The 16,985-nt window shown below is 37.9% G+C and overlaps 1 protein-coding gene across 2 annotated transcripts; it reads right to left on the reverse strand.

Moving 5' to 3' along the window:
* Positions 1–6,278: 6,278 nt before the first annotated feature.
* On the reverse strand, positions 6,279–9,462 carry dmrt2b (doublesex and mab-3 related transcription factor 2b). Of its 2 annotated transcripts, none has more exons than XM_035413198.1 (3): positions 8,661–9,462; positions 7,910–8,006; positions 6,279–7,630 (listed from the first exon to the last, which is right to left on the reverse strand). In XM_035413198.1, exons 1-3 carry the CDS (start codon positions 8,994–8,996, stop codon positions 6,855–6,857), a joined length of 1,209 nt encoding a protein of 402 aa, XP_035269089.1. In that variant the 5' UTR covers positions 8,997–9,462; the 3' UTR covers positions 6,279–6,854. The 2 variants fall into 2 exon arrangements, with proteins under 2 accessions (XP_035269089.1, XP_035269087.1); XM_035413196.1 differs by having other exon boundaries at positions 7,910–8,030.
* Positions 9,463–16,985: the final 7,523 nt, after the last annotated feature.

Raw genomic sequence — 16,985 nt, forward strand, 5'->3', positions numbered from 1 at the left:
TCACTAGCAAAATCTTCACAAAGTTTTAAACTAATATGAATTTTATAAAGAAAACAATGTATCATAATGATAACTTTACAGTATCATAGAGATAAGCGCACATTCAAATATAGCTAATGTATTTACAATGGGACTAGTCATGATACGGCCAAGTGGAAGACAATAGCTATCAAGTAGAAATCTTATAAATTAATTTTATAATGGGCCAAGTAATGAATACTTGATCTTTTCTTGACACATTTTCATTCCTTGTAGTTGGTCTGCACATAAAGCCTGTGTTTACTGTTTTTTTTTAAACTTTTAATTGCTACCTTCATCAGCTAAACTGGACAGTGTACTCACAGTTAGGATTTGGGTTTAATTTTTACTGTACAAAACAATTAATAAAAATTCATAAGCCCTACCGTATTCATCTAAATATGCAAACAAAAATGAAAACAACTGAAAAATCATTACTTACTGTTGTGTATAACATACAGGGGGTATTTTTGTGTTGTATTTTCTGCAAACTATGACTGAACATAAACTGGTATGTTAAATCATTCTTCAGCTTTTTTCCTCCATGAAGTGTGACACTCCAGATGTCTCATCAGAATCAATCAACACGCTTGGATCTGTGCAATGACGCGCGCAGTAAATCCTCCCCTCTCCCCGATGACAACATGTGGTCAGGGTCTGGCATGTCTTATGGCTTAGTGCTGTAATAGGAGAGAGGCATCTTTAAATACTTGTTCAAAGCAAGTACTTTAGTCTAAGATTTCAAACATGTGGCCGCTCACCAGCATGTATAACCCAGTAAAGTATCATCAGTAAGAGATACAAGCTGAACATAAAAAGCTGTGAGAGCCTGGTTGTTGAAGGAGTGAAACATTTACTACTGATTTCAAGCAGACTCAGCCCTTGAAAATACACCAATTTTAAAGGACATAGTCAGATTTAAAAGACATTTTTAATTCAGTTAATGTTTGGTTATCCAGCACCAAATATTGTATGAGTTTTCCCCTTGTGGAAATGACCATGTGGATCATTTATAAGTCTGCCTGGAACAGTTATTAGTTTGACGTGTGGAGAGTTGCGCCTGCTCAGGTTCATTGAGGGCGATTAATGTGATTAATGGCTTTGTTAGAAGTGAAAACACAAGACAGAAGAGCTTATGTTACAGGCTAAATATTTTTTGGAAAAAGCCATCAGTGGGGAGCCATAACAAATGCGATCAGGTCTGTGTACAGACTGGGGTGTACAGAAAGTATGCCAAAACAGACCGTATTACATAAGGTGTGGGTCATTGCATGGAAATCTCCCGGTCAAATGTTTTGGGGAAATGGACCCCAGAGCATGCACTCAGGGAGAAAGAGTAATATTGACATGACAGAGCCGGGCAATAAAGAGCCACTGTTTCTACTCTGGTCTCATTATTGTCCGCTCATGTGGTTTAAGCTCACGGTGACTGCTCTGGGCCTGTACGTAGACTAAATGTCAGCAGTCATTATCCCTGTTGCTCTGTCTGCACGAGTGACGGACTGATGTGGCTGAAATTCTCCCACTGTGTAATTTGAAATGCGTAAATGATATTTGCAGGCACAGTGATGTTCATACAAGCCTGTCTATGAGGCAGTCAAATTATGAATAGAAAGTCTGAAGTAATAGCAGGCAGCGGGTTGATTCCTGTTCATGAATGGAAATGATCGAACTTGGTGGCCGTACACTTACATAATTATAAATACGTGCGTGTATGGATGATCTTTTCTTTATTAACTTCTGTCAATTAAAATAAATATGTAGCTTGGATTATGCATATGCTTATTCATTATCAATAAAAAATACTGAATGCAAATAAAGAATTCTTATACTGGATATATATGTCACAGTGCATTCACACTATTGATGGGTATTTATTTAATGTCGCATCATCATTGCCTTTTTAGAATTTGTCAAAAATCTGACTATTCATGCATGTTTTGTAAAGATGTTCAAAAGCTGAAATTAGAGAAATGAAAATAGATTACAAAATTAATGAAGATAAGAGCTGTTTGTCAACAGACTGGAGGGAAGAATTATAGATCCATTTAGTCTAATGCTCAATATATTCAGAAAGAAATATTGATATTATCGTTGCACATTTCACTAAATGCGAGGCAATATAAAATATTTTGGCAATTTATTCAGTATACATTAAAAAACATGATTTCCTGTAATGAATGCATGAAAAGAAGGTTTACAAATCACAGCATCTTCCCAGATATTAGTCAGAATATCATTCCCTGGACATGAGCTTCTTCACATTCAGGTACAGCACTACCATAAGGAAAGAATGACTTTACCAGATGTCTTACAGAAACACAGAAACTTAAGCAGCATAATAACCCATTTTAATGGCAGTTTATATTGTCTTGGCCATTAGAAGAAATGTATTCTTCATCCCTTTCATCCAGTTTTTTTCTCTTTGAAACTAGGACCTTGGGTTGTCGTGCCTATAACAGTGAACAGTAAATGGAATAAATAGCATTTAAAGGTGCTGTTGTTCTTGGCAGGTAGGAGGTTCCCATTCATCCAGCAGCTGCAATGGCAACAGTACAGCTTGTATCACACCACCTCTGTTTGCCAGCCAGGCGCATGGGTCCATTGCTCTTGGCTTAGCAGCTGTTATTCTTCTTGTGCCCTGTGCTCACTGCCACCCAGAACTGAAGTTTTATGTGTCAATAAGGCTTTTTTCCTCCCCATTATGAGCTAGGCTCTAGTACCATCAATCACTCATAAGGAGGTGCCAATAAGTTTCCACACTACATTTATAGATGGGGACCACATAACATGAGAGGATTGTATTTCCAGTACTGAAAATATTGCTGCCATTTGTTGGTTTCGGTTACCCAAGAACAGAATCAAAACCAGCCTTTGTAAATATCAGGCTAATGGCTCATGCAGGGGGAAACAAATCTATTTTCATCCTCATGTAGCTGCCACGGTCAAGTCATAAATGTTCCTGAACAGGACTGGCATATGCTGCTGCAGCTGGGTGAAGAATAGACCAGCTTTTTTTGAGGTGGGTGTAGAGGGCACAAAGGCTGAACTTGTGATTTGAGTGCATTCCACACTGGGACTCTGTGTGTGGGTGGTGCATTCATTTTTGACACAGCATATAGGTCTATGTCCTTCTTACTTCTGGAACTACAGTTTATGCTCTTGGATTGCACAGTTGGGCCTTAGTGGCCAAACAGCCTGTGAACATGTAACAGTATCACACAGCTGCAGCTGCAGGGCCAGAGTCAATTACCCTGGAGCTCACAGAGTAGCAGAGACAGGAGCTTCAAGCAAGTTCGCAAGAAAAACCAAAACATTTGGATATGGAGTGGGAAAACTATCTTTCTCCTTCAATTGCATATATAGAATTGTGAAATTTCAGTTCCACTGTGCCTTTCTCATCTACAAACCAGTTTCTGGAAAAAGTGCTATTAATTGATGACACTTTTTTTGTGATTCTGTGTTCACTGAGTAGTAAAACGCAAGCTGACTGCAAGCTGTAGCAATGTGGTTATCAAGAAAGAGGCCAAATCAGTAGCTTTGAATGCAATTTCCTTTACTGTTTTGCTGGTACAGGAGGCCATTGAAAACATAGCATGCATTTTAACATGCTTCATCCTTGGATATTTCTGCCTGTCATATACTTTCTTCCTCCATGGCTTTTTAGAAAAAAGATAACTTAAAACCTACATATTGTTTGAAAACCTGCTTATTTTTCAAATAAAACTGGCCCTTAGTTGCCAATACTACATAAAAAGTACCATACAGATAGATTGTTTTAAATGATGAAACATTATGAAAATGATATTAGGAAATCCCAATTTAATATAAAATTTGTCATAGAAAATCCTATTTTACTATATCAATGTAAAAAAATGTACACCAGAATCCCTTGACAGACACCATGTAAATAAATATAAATATTCTTTATTTATTCAGTTATTCAGTTGGAGTTATTTATTCAGTTGTTTAACATTGAATAACTAACAATTTAAAGGTCTAAAAAATAGAGAAAGGCATCAAAATCTTAAAATAATTAAATATAAGATGAGGTTACATAGACTTAGAAGGCAAACTTATGCTTTGCTTTGTTAGAGAAGGAAAATATAAATAGGGGCCACACTTCACAAGGATATATAAATGCATGAGGGAAAAAAATCTATTTGACACCCTCAGGGGTTTTAAAATATCCTGAAATCAGAACTTCAAAAAGTGTCAAATACTGACTCAGAAAGTGCTTATAAATCTGAAAGATAATAAATGGGGGGGGGGGGGCTACACTGTTATCCTGGCTGATTGCTACTTCAATGTGGCCCCAAGATTACAGTGCCATACATTCTGTGGTCAATGACGTGACACAGAGACTTTTTACTGGACTCAGCAGGTGATGTGCCCATAGCTTCTGGCCAGCCCACCCACTATGTAAGAGACACTCCAGCTTAGACAGCCGGATGGGCCACAACCCTATAGCTGCGTTTTGGGGCACGCCTGCCCAGTGTAGAAAGGGAACCCTATGAATGCCTGATTCAAACATTTGGCAGTGAGATCAAAGGCTGACTTTGGGCCCTGATATTAAACATTGCTGATATTCTGTCAAATGAAAGAGATGTTCATATCTAGATTTAAAAACAATATTTGGGTGGCTTCTTGGTACAGGCTATGCAGATAAATAAACTCAGCTTTGGGGTGGCTTATTCTTTGAAATAATAAAAAACTATATTCAGATTGGACTGGGGACACGTTCAGTTCAAGGGAAATAAAGCAAAGACTTAAACATACTCTTTTGGGAAATTAATGTAACAGTAATGAAAACCATTCTTAAAATATTCAGTGACAAAAGACATGAGGTTAATGCCTTCAGTAAAGCCAGTACAAATCTCACAATGTGTTTTGTTCTGCAAACTGTTCTGTCTGCTAACTGGCCTTTATTCAATATTAGCTCTTTTTCTTTAAAAGAAAATGTTAATAAACCAGCCAAAGGAGGGCAGTGCAGACATCCTCAGACAATGGGAACAATTCTAATCGGCTAATCGGCATTTCACGCAATCCTAATGAGAAATGTAATAAGAATGGCATTTACAAAGAGGTCAAAATGTATTAAACCATTCTATGAGGTTCTAAAGATCCTGAAATTAAATGTGGAGAAACGATAAATGTGGCTTCTTTGTGCCAAAAATTAATTTATATTTATGTACTATTCTTCAAAGAAGTCATTATCTCTCCTTCTGATTGATGTTTGTGTCCTTTCTAATTGTTGTAAAAATGATCATTTAAGCGCAAGTGGTCTTAATGCTGTAAATCTGTGCTGATTGAATATAAAGGAAATGACACATTTTCTTCCCACTTTTGGTGTTACTGCATTCCCTCTGAAAACGTTCAATAAGTAGCCTAACTACATTCCATGATGCACTGAGATAGCTCCACACAAAGCCAGGAGCTGTATGATATCGCCCATATTGACGCCACATGGCCCAGAGCTGTCAAAACTATCTCCCTACCATATCATGGAGTTTACAATAGAGAAAAAAGACAGTGTTTGATACAGATCAGCAGAAGGTTCAAACAAACACACCGAGACTCCACAATATTGCCATGTGATAAAGGACAATGCTGGCAAACTCAACACAACCCCCTCGCATTGAGGAGTTAGAGTTACAACTCAAATCCAGGAAAGAAGCTAGGCAAGGAGGGTATTTCTCTTTATATCTACACTGCCTCTCAGCTGTCTCTCTGCTAATACTGTGAGATTGAGAGATCCTGATGGTTTACTGGTTCCTTTGATTGGTGAACATGGTACAAAACCCACGACTATGTTTGTGATGGTGTACGCACACATCTTCCTCTCTGTGAATTACTGATTTGATGAGGACATATGAACTGATTAGTTTTCTACAACATAATAAGTTTATTTTCATCCATGTTTCTGACAGAATCTTGCACCAAGAAGCCTGAAAGTGTAATATATATATATATATATATATATATATATATATATATATATATATATATATATAGGCCTATATATATATAATGATTAATTGGGCACAGAAAACATCTTTGTATTCAAACCACCTTGTTAATTATTTATTTATTTTTTATTTCCTAATATATATTTATCAATTGGGAAACAAGAAGACATAAAATTAAAGCAATTTATTCTTATTTATATATATTTTGATGATTATGTAACAAAATGTATATAAGAGCAAATACATAAAAACATGAATTTTGTTACAGAACAACTGCAAAATCAAGACACACAAATAACATGATAAATCTTTTAGAAATATCTTTGTGATAGGTAGAATTTTGGCCTTAAATATTGAAAGCATTTAAGTTTATGTCTGCCAAAAAAGGGGAAATAATATGTATCATTGTATTTTGCCATTTTAATGAATAATAAAGCATTAGAAATGTAGTACTTACTTCATACATATATAGACTACATGTTATAATGTAGTCATTCCTAGTTAAATCAGAATAACCAAACAATTCAAGTGTTTTATAGTCATCAATATTGATAAAACTGAACAAAAAATGTTTGGCAAAGAATTAAATGCACTGTAACTGTATGAAAAATTTCCTCAAAGCATGTTATCATTATTACTCAACACAATATGAATATTTCCATTGTGGATATGGTAGAAATCATCAAGTATAATTTAGACCCTGATTTGACATCATTTCATGGGAAAAAAGTACTTTTATTATTAAAAATGTATCTTTACATATAGTGTTATATTCGTCTCAATTTGTAGAAGAGTTTAAAAATCAACAATTCAGTCTTCCATGGATATTACCTAATAAAAACTCTGAAAGTTTGCTTAAATAGTTTTTTAGCTTTTCAGCAATGACTCCACAGAAAACGGCAAAGCATGCACAGCCGTGTTCTTGGTAACTTTTGTCTGCAAGCTGTAATGGGTGCTGCCTGCTGAATTTCCTTTGTGTGTGAGAGTATGAAGGCTTGTGGAACAAAAATTTGCAGAAGACAGCAAACACTCCTTAAAGACTTGGTCTGAATCTGATGTGGAACAAGAGATGCCTTGCTTTGGGATACTGGAAACCCTCGGGAGTGCTTTCGGTCCAGAGGCATCCATGTTCAAGCCACCCGAAATCTCAAAATAACTCCGCTGCTGTAGTCGAGGAAATTGTCCTGGTGACGTTTCATGACAAGCCCTGTCCTCCTTGTACAATTCCCATTTTTCAATTGATTTCATTCTGGTGACATCCAAGTGCTCCAAAGGCAATGAGCCAGAGAGCACTGGAGACTGCTTGCAACTGCTCCCTGTTGACCTGTCTTTAAACAGCTTGTGTGGACAGCAGTGAAAGTCACACTCAAACAGCAATGAGCTGCCTTTGTACATAGGCAGGTAGGCTGCCGGTATTGGCTCTGCCAGTGGACAGCAGAAAGGAGATGCATAGGACAATACAGGCTGAAGGATTTTAAGTCCAGACAAATCCTCCAGTTCTTGCTGCCTTAATTCTCTTTCAAGCATGATGCTCTCTAGTTCTTTATCGGCGAAGGCACGTCTTTTTCTCATCCTTTCACTGATTGTGGGGTAGGGCACCGTCTTTGACCAGGCGGTATCTTCTGAAACAGGAGGTTTATATCCTGCAATATGAGAGGGGTGTGAATGTTTGGCTTCTTACTTTGTGGGGTACACTTTTGGAGACATTTCCTGTTTGATATACTGAAAGTACTGCATTCAAGGCATTTCACTTATAATGGTACATCCCCATGGAATCTGATTTACAGATGTTTATGTTTGTCATATGAATCCATTGTAATCCTAATCTATTTATGTTTTACACAAAAACTGATTCTAGGATCACATGCATATTGATTGACCTTTTACACTTAAAGGTTTGGCATGTAGAATTAAAACTATACCGTCCAAGATGCTCTTTGCCAGAAGACTGGGCCCCCTAGAGCACTGCTGGTATGCTGTCCTTCGCAGTGGTGCTGACGTCGTGGCATCCTTTTTCCCCTGCCAAAAATACATATATCTATACTAATTAAAGCAAAACAGAATATTCTTTAAAAAGTGGAACTGAACTATTGCACCACCTGATCTTCTCTGAATACACGAGAAATCTCTCAACCAAAGGATAATACATTTCCGTTAATTTGTCTAATTGGGTTATGCATTTTAAAATATTCTGCTATGTATCCATGCTAGTTATTTTAGTTGTAACATTTCCTATTGTTTTATAACGGCTCCCTATTATACTCCTTGTAACATGCCAGTGATTACCGGAAAAGTATCAAACGCCCACTGTACATAGTGTGGTGAATTATATGGCTCGCTGACGCTCATTAGCCTACATGAATGTATATTGATCAGTAAGCCAATATGTTTAGACCATAACCGAGAAATGGATTAATTCCTTCGCCTACTGAGAGTTCTAATCAAATGCGTGGATGCAAGATTAGTTCATTTAAACAGTCATTGCTTTTTATAGACTGATACAGCGGCATTATTAAATAAGATTAAGCTACGATACTTTACATTATTTTTCGTATACATTTTTACGTATACGAAAAATAATGCAGAAAATTGATTAGCAAATGAACAAAAAGATTGTGGAATTGAGACCCTATTTTCACGCTGCATCGGGAATTTTGAAACACAAGCTCTCACCTCGGTGGCTTGCTGTCTTCTGAGTGCGACTTGCGCTGCCATCACTCGTTGTCGTTCCACCACCAACAGACAGTTAGCACACTGGCAGTCACGCCAGCGGCAGAATCGTTTGTGGCCCTTCAAGCGAGATACAACCCCGTGGTTTCGGCAGCGAGCGCACTTCGGGCTGCGGGTCAGCCTGCGATGCTGCTCCGACTTCGTTCCCATTCCGTTAAGTTGTTCTTGATGCAGACTTCCGTCAAGTCGCTCCACATCAATTTCCTCATCGCACTCGGATTTGACCAAATCAAGTTTTTCTGAGTCTAACTTTAGAACCATATCCAATGAAGAGGGCATTTATATGACAGACTTCCCCGTTTCAATAGACCGCTATATCCACACTTTAAAAAATCACAACAAAAATAGTTAAATCTAGTTCTACTTTCTGGTTTGAGGCTCATGAGTCAATTGTCATTGTAAGGCGTGCATTTCATGTCCTAAAAATGAATGACAATTCACTCAAAAGGAGGCAAACACCTTTTCCGTGGGTGGAAACTGTTAGCCTTTGCAGCAAGCTTTCAGAATCATAAAAAGTAGGCTACGCAGCTGCTCAGTGACGTCCGACCGAACTGTTTCCAAGGAGGCAGTCACACTTCTGTGCCTCTGGCAAGTGATTTCAAGTCGAATGACCTAAAATGTGTAGGCTATCATATGCTCCGTGCACGACAAACACACATACTTTAGGTTAACTTTCCTTCTGTGCGAGTACCAAATAATTATTGACGTCACACGGTGCGAAGTAGGCTAACCCAACTTGTTCTCAGCAGCGGTGTAAACATTTTGCTGATTCTGCTGTCCGGTCAGAACTCGGGGCGGGAGCAGGCTTGTCAAGCCGCATTAAGCAGGCGGTATTTATGACGCTTTTTGCATTTCAGATGTTTCTATTACTAACGATGAAAATGTACAGATATGATACTATAATATTACTAGCAATAATAGCCATTGCCAAAACGTAGCTCAATTAATTAGCCCACACCACAACTGCTTGGCAATTTCAGACTTCTAACTTTCGATTGGTTTCTTTTTGCACTAGATAATCCCATGATGTGCGCTCCAAAATATGAGCAATAAAATTACACCGTAAGCCTATTAGGCTGTAGCCTATACACGCATAAGTTACAATATTCGCTAACACAAGCTAAACAAATAAACATTTTAATTATGTTGGGGCTAAGGGCATTAATAGGTTTCCGACAGCAGTTGAAAAGCAATTATATCAGCTCATTAAATTTCTCATAACCTGTATATGCCCAGTGGTTTAAATAGCGAAATCCTCGCCTTCATGTAAATGTTTAAAACACATTACCAGTTAATTATGTGTTCTAAACGCCACAGGGTACTTATTTCAGTTTAAAAGCGACATAAGGAAGCCGTAAAACAAATGGCATTCCATTACTTCCGAACATCATCAGATCCCCCTTAGATACCAATTCAAAAGCTGTTGGATAATTGAGGTAGTGCTATAACTGGATAGTGGATATTGTGAGTTTAAGGTAGACTACGTGTGTAGCGTTAACTAGGTACGCTACATAAAGAGCTATAATGCTGCTTCGTGCAAAATGTAGCCTATTGTCTGATATATTATTATTTATTAACAGACCACGTAAGCTTACTGACATGGTTTTGAGCACAATATACTACAGGGATGTTCTTTTCGGAGTTTAAAGCACTTATAGTTATGAAATCAGACGTTGCACTTAGCTGATACTGTTCATTACCGCCAGTACACAGTATGTTCAGTCTTTATTGTCAGACTCCATCGCGCGTGGTTAGGAACACTAATAAGAGAAGTGCCAACAGTGCCACCCTGTGTACACTTTGTTGTAACTGTTGCACATAGTGTTTGCAGAAAAACCCATATGAATTCATATCTTCTACAAAGAAATTCTGAGCCATTAAATCAGAAATTCAAATATTAAAATATTCCCTGGCTTATGTTGCATTAATCTGATTCCAGGTTAGCACCATACAAAAATGGGTAACCATATCTACTTGTATTCACACATAGTATCCCACAGACATGTTTTCTATGTATTTTTAAGATAGAACACATCTCTTGTGTTCTTCCCCATGTGACTTTGAACATGATGCCAACAGTTTAAGAATGTATGTAGGTGAAGACTGCTTCTGGAGCATGTTTTTTTTTTAAACTTGATATTGTGGACAGTGAGGTATGCACTCAACTGAATATCACTCTAGTTAAGTTGGGTGTGATCACGGTAATGTAATGTGCAATAAAAATATACTTAGACCATGATACCATAGCCAGATTAATTATTTAACTTGCTTGAAAACACAAATTTAATACCGTTTTCATTTATGAGAGTAAGGTCTTCCTGAGGGGAAAAAAAATCATGACATTACTTTCCAGAATAATATAAACTATCATTTACACTACATTTTAAAATCTATATGTTACATTTAATGGGGTGTGTTTAGTGTATCATTGCTACACATCATTATGTGTGTACTATGATAAGTTAAATATGGACGTGTTGGCAACATTACACAGTAAATTTCTGGGATTCAGAAATGTGAAATTAGGAAAAAAAGTGCTCAGTTGTTAGATATCTGGAGTTTATTTTCAGACCTGTACTCCAGCTTGTGTTCAGGGTTAAGCCTTTGTGGTATATTATTGTGGTGTTTGTTTATTAGGTGTATATGAGCCTGATAAAACTCCACACCAGTGCTGATTACGCACCTCGTGCCTCACTGTGCCCAGTGAACTTCAGGCAGCCTTTGTGTTGTGTGGCAAGTAAAAGTGGAAATTTGTCTTTGATCAATTAGCTATCTACTTTGTAATGTGACGGTGCACAGTTATGCCAAATTTACACTTTGAGTGTTCAACGTAGTGTTTGCTAGATAACAGTTACCGCAAGGGTCTCCGGTTCAAAACCGTTCTCCCTGTATTTGTGTGGGTTTCCTCCCACAGCCCAAAGAGGGTATAGGTTAGCCTGCAGGTTAGGCTAAACGGCGACTCTAAGTTCCCTGTGTGTGAGTTCATGTTAAAATAAACTTAGAGTAATATTTTACTGTTTGAGAGTAATATTTTAACTCGCACAAGAGTTTCAACTCTTGGAGAGAGTTAAAAGATGAACTCTGAAGACAGAGAGAGTTCAGTTCTGCGCTGCACTCTATTTGATGGTCATGCATGTAAACTCCAATGGAGTTGATTCTAACTCCTAGGGAGTTTATTCCAAAGACCAAAATTTGCTGTGTCCATTCTCAGATGTATATTCTGAATGCACACATGGGAACTGACATGCAAGATAAATGAACTTAGCTGCCCCCTCCTGCTGCCTTTCATCAATTACACCTGAAGCAAAACACCTCTAGCAGGATGTACGTTTGAAACAGAATAATCTTATATGGATGAAGACCCAAGAGTTTGCAAAATACTTATTTGGCAAAGCATGCTGTACTGGGGAGGCAATGGATTAAAAAATGAATTCTAAACAAAATGCTTATTTAATACAATTTTTGGCTTTATAAAAAGACAATTTTTAAAAAGTTTTTAATGAATCTGATCTTTCTAAATGTGAAATTGTAAACGAAGTATTTACTACAAATCTTATTCTTGTGGGATGTTTTGGTTAGTCTGCTTTAAGACAACTTCAGAACGTTGTACTGGATTAGCCCATGCACAGTCACAGGGTTGACTCTTACTTGTGTACCAGACAACCACTGTTGTGTTAAGTGAAATTTAAACAGTGTTATTCTCAGCTTCAGTTATATACTTTCACCCAGCCACTATATAATAATAAATGCAAACTCCTTGAACATAAATACTGATGCATGCATTTTTTTTAAAAATAAAGTAAAAATGCTTTGACCTGCTTTCTGTTCTCTCCAATGGGCCATATCCCCATGGAAGCCCAAAGATTGATCCATGTGAAAGTAGATGACAGTGCCTCTTGCTATCCAGAGAGAATAAAAACAAAGCAGCTCACTTGTCATAGAGTATCATTCAACATAAATACATGCCTGAAAGACATGCATTCAAAAGGACCTCAAAAAACACCATTATTTGAAAATGTTCTGTGCCCCCAACTGAACTATAATCGATTCAAAAACACCCAAATATCAAAGCCATATTTAGAGGACATAGCCTCTGCACAGGATACAGAACACCTATGTGTATTCTGCATACTGAATAGCTATTAGATATTAGAAAAATAGGATAATTTAAAGCAGAGAAGCCAGTTTTTATCATCAGACATTAATTCATTATTGTGTACTTTTTCTCATGGCACTTCAAGTAAAGTGTAATCCTGTCATTACACTTGCACATAAATTGATGTTACACAATTTAACCACTGGATCCACTATGTAATCAGAGGTATATAACACCTTGAAAACATCTTGCAGTTCCCCTATCTGTTCAGGCTATAGAAAGAAAACTACACAAAGTTCTCTGAAAGACACAGTACCTGGAGTCAATTTTCACAAGAACCTCCCTTAAAACTTGATGTAGAACGGGAACATTTAAAAGGAAAAAATTTAATGCTCAGAACACACCAATGCTGGAAAAGTATGATCATGTCTCTCTGGTTCTATGCAGGTTCATTGGACAAACAAGTAAGTTCTGTTAAGTCAAACATTTGATGCTGCTTATTACATAGAAGTCAATAACTAAGGCCAGCTAAAAACTGAATTTGTTCATAGTCAGCTAAGTCACCTAAAATGACCCATATGCTGTTCCAGCTTAATCTTAACAAACTATGGAATTTAGGATATGACTGAGTAGTCAGAGTCGTCATCAACAGAATCTAAAGCAAATCACCTGTAGTGTGCTTCATTTGCCATACAGCAAGTCATTCAACTACGAGGGAAAATGAGAAACCAAATTTTTATATATAACCTTGCCAGGCATAAGTGCATGTACTTGTATACAAAAATACACCCACAAGGCTGAGTGTATAACCACTGCCTTTTGCTGAGCAGTGTGGGCAGTACGGTAGATGGTGTACAGTGATTACATTAATGAGCTCTCTCCATCCGTCCATCCATCCATTATCTAACCCACTTATCCTGGTCAGGGTTGCGGGGGGTGCTGGAGCCTATCCCAGCCATCATTGGACGAGAGGCAGGAATTAATGAGCCCTGTTCTGAATGAAATTATGTAGCCATACTGTCCTTTGCTCTGTCGCGTTCCAAAGCTCATACATACATTTATTGCTCTAAGCAATAAAAAGTCCAGAGGAAAAGACATTGTTGGTAGAGAGCGTTTTGCGGGAGCACTGTGAGAGATGACCACCTCTCTTGACCTATGCTTGATTGTGTGTTACAGAGCAGAGAAAAGCCAGACATTGATTTATTAATCCATCTTCTTGCCAACAGAAGTGTGTCTGAATTCTGAAGCATGCTGCTTTCTTCCCCCTTCCCAATGCTCACCCTTTTATTTTATTGATAATAACCATATCACTCTCGGTCTCAGTTAAAATATACTCACAGAAGGTAGAGCATTACCAACTTCATTCCAATTTAGCCTTGTTCCCCTTATTTAACCTGAACAACCTATTGCACACTTAATGCAGTTTTCCCCAGATCTTATCCTGATAATGACTATTGGAGGTATGCTGAGTGATGATTCTTGCTGAAATTCAATTCAAATGAATGGCCAAATGGTACATTGGTTTAACAGTATCGATCCTGTAGTGTGCTGAGTGGCAATAATTGCTCTTGCATTCACCTACAAATTGGAAGTCAGCTTCTGGCATATCAGTGCTCTTTCTGGCATATCAGTGAGCCAGAATTGGGTTCAGTTAATCTCAAAAACTGCCATAATGAGCAGGTCATTGCAGAACCCAAGCATTGAACATATAATATTTCCCTGCTTTTTGTCTTAAGACTCACTGAAGTGGCTGACGCCTTAGGTAGACCCCTGAGCTGCACTCACCACGAGTGCAGGCAGGGCCCTATAGGCCCTAGACACTGAAGGTACAAACACAGACCATGTCACTGCCCATAATGTGACCAGGAACCTGCAGTGGTGGGACACAACTTGTTTTGTCTCATCAGGGATTAATGCTGGCCTGGGTTTCTATGGTTATTGCTGCCTTTGGTCTTCCAGATGCCTGCAGGGTACCAGCTGTCTTCAGTGAGAGATGTGCCCTTCCTCCTAAGTACTGTGTGAAAAATAGTGGGTGACTCACTTGGCACAACTGGTCATTCCAAATTGGTGGGGAAAAGGATTTTTTTAAAAGGAAACACAGAAGTGGATACTGCAGGGTTTATTAAGCTACATGGACAGACCCATTTTAAACAACATGGTTTAGTCATCCATCTGCAGAGACTGGGTTACCACTGGGAAATGGGAACCTGGCTGGACAGAGTACAAATGGCAGCCAGGTGAGTTTGTGTACCCTGAAGTCATATTCTCTACTTTTCCACCTCTGAGCAGGAACTGTGTTAGTGAATAATTGTAGAAGCCTAACTGATATATTGCATCAGGCAAACCCATTTGTGATTTTTTTGTGTGTGTTCCAGGTTCAATTGGGGTGAAAGTGTCAGGGACAAAAAAAGCCTGTCAATCACATATCTGGCAATCAATTACTTGCCTTCACCACATCAATGATCATTTTATTCCTCCCTTAGAATGCTGGCCAGAACACAGATTAGAAGAACCCCCACCCCCCTTTTTTGTCAGATGAAATGCATTTTTCGTGATTACTAGTTTCCATTCATTTATGTCATTTCAGTGCAACTGCGTGCTGCCTCCAGATGATTGCTGCACCTCAGTCACTATACTGAATGAATGCAAGGGAAATCGAAAGAACTCTGGAAAGTTAAACTCAAGGACTAAAGATGTATAACTCCATTACTGAAACACCTTGTCTGACATAAAAAAAGACTGATTGCATTCTCAAGGTCATCTGTAGAGAGGAAGCATGCCTGCACATTGTGTTTGTTAGGTTGGCAGCCACTCATCAGGAGCATTTGAACAGGCTCCACAGTCTCTAGATTAAAGAAGATTTGTTTGTGTCATCACAGGCCAATACTTTCCACATAAAAGCAAAACAAAAACTAAAAATAATTGCAGAATTAGACAATTGCAGATTTCATATACAGTCGACGATTAGTGCTATTTTAATCTCAATGGCTAATAAATGGAATTAAAGCAGAAAATAGCAAAATAATTTGTTGAACAACTACAACTGAACATTCAATATTTTCTACAATATTATATTGGGAAACAGTTCATATGTTCATCACAAATATATTACATGTAAAGATAAATTAGCCTAAATATTCACAAGATTGTTATGCTTTGGGCTGTAGTAGTAGCAGAGGGGTATTCTGCTATCATCTCTGCCATGTTGCAGATTTGGCAGACAATCGTTTAGAAATACATTATGAATGCCAACACAGACACATCTTCTGTCTCAGACTGAGGCCTGGATTATCAACTGCTGCTCTCCCTGTTTAACCCTTGGATGAAATGGAGTAGTACTACAGACCAGATACAGCAGACAAGGTCAAGTGTGAGAATTAAAGTTCAGATTAGAGCCTCTGATGTGAAAAAAAACCTTACACAACAGGAATATTGAAGGGAATATCATACAAGCTTGTGTGTTGTTTGAACGGTGTTGTAATGCTAGAAGGAATGCACTAACCAGGGATGTGGTTCATTGGGGAAAAAAGACAAATATAAAGATGTACCAAGAATAGAACTAATACAACAGCTCACAAAGACATAAAAATGTGGCTTCAGCAGTGACCCTGACAACTGTAAGAAAGTCATAACATTAATGCTAAAGAACCAATCTGAAGAATAACGCTACTTATTGGTACCTGCATTGAGCTAAGAACAAGAAGAAATTGAAAGAGTTTGTGAAAAAGTCACTAAACACAAATGTACAGGTCATTCAAGGGGACTCTTAAGAATGAAACGTATCAAGACTGAGCTTGCGCAGTCTGCAAATTTGGAATAGAACATCAACAGCCAAAGAAAGCTATTGCCTGGAATGGCTGACCTTGACACAAACCTAGCAGAGGAATTTCAAACAGTAATTTCAAACAGCACTTTACCAGTTTGAACAAGACAAAAGTAATTAAGTATAAAAATGTATATGAAGGGGCACTGCACAGGAAATAAATGCATAAATTAACTTTGATTTACAGATGGAATGCTACAAATAAAACTAAATAAGGATAGCAAAAGAAAATGCATACTGCAGGGCAGTACATAAGTGCTGAGAAAAAAACCTTTGATTTAGAGTATTCTGGCTGCAGAAAGCATAATTCTGTAGTTATGAGTTATTAAGTATATGTGTTCATCACCTG

This window comes from Anguilla anguilla, chromosome 4 (assembly GCF_013347855.1).
Source record: "Anguilla anguilla isolate fAngAng1 chromosome 4, fAngAng1.pri, whole genome shotgun sequence".
NCBI classification, from domain to species: domain Eukaryota; kingdom Metazoa; phylum Chordata; class Actinopteri; order Anguilliformes; family Anguillidae; genus Anguilla; species Anguilla anguilla.

Excerpts from the sequence above, each read along its gene's own strand:
- dmrt2b (XM_035413196.1), bottom strand. The coding sequence starts at position 8,996 with ATGCCCTCTTCATTGGATATGGTTCTAAAGTTAGACTCAGAAAAACTT. Across the intron at positions 8,031-8,660 it reads GAAGACAGCAAGCCACCGAG|TATAGATATATGTATTTTTG; the intron begins GTGAGAGCTTGT and ends TGCTTTAATTAG. Across the intron at positions 7,631-7,909 it reads GGCAAAGAGCATCTTGGACG|GATATAAACCTCCTGTTTCA; the intron begins GTATAGTTTTAA and ends CTCATATTGCAG.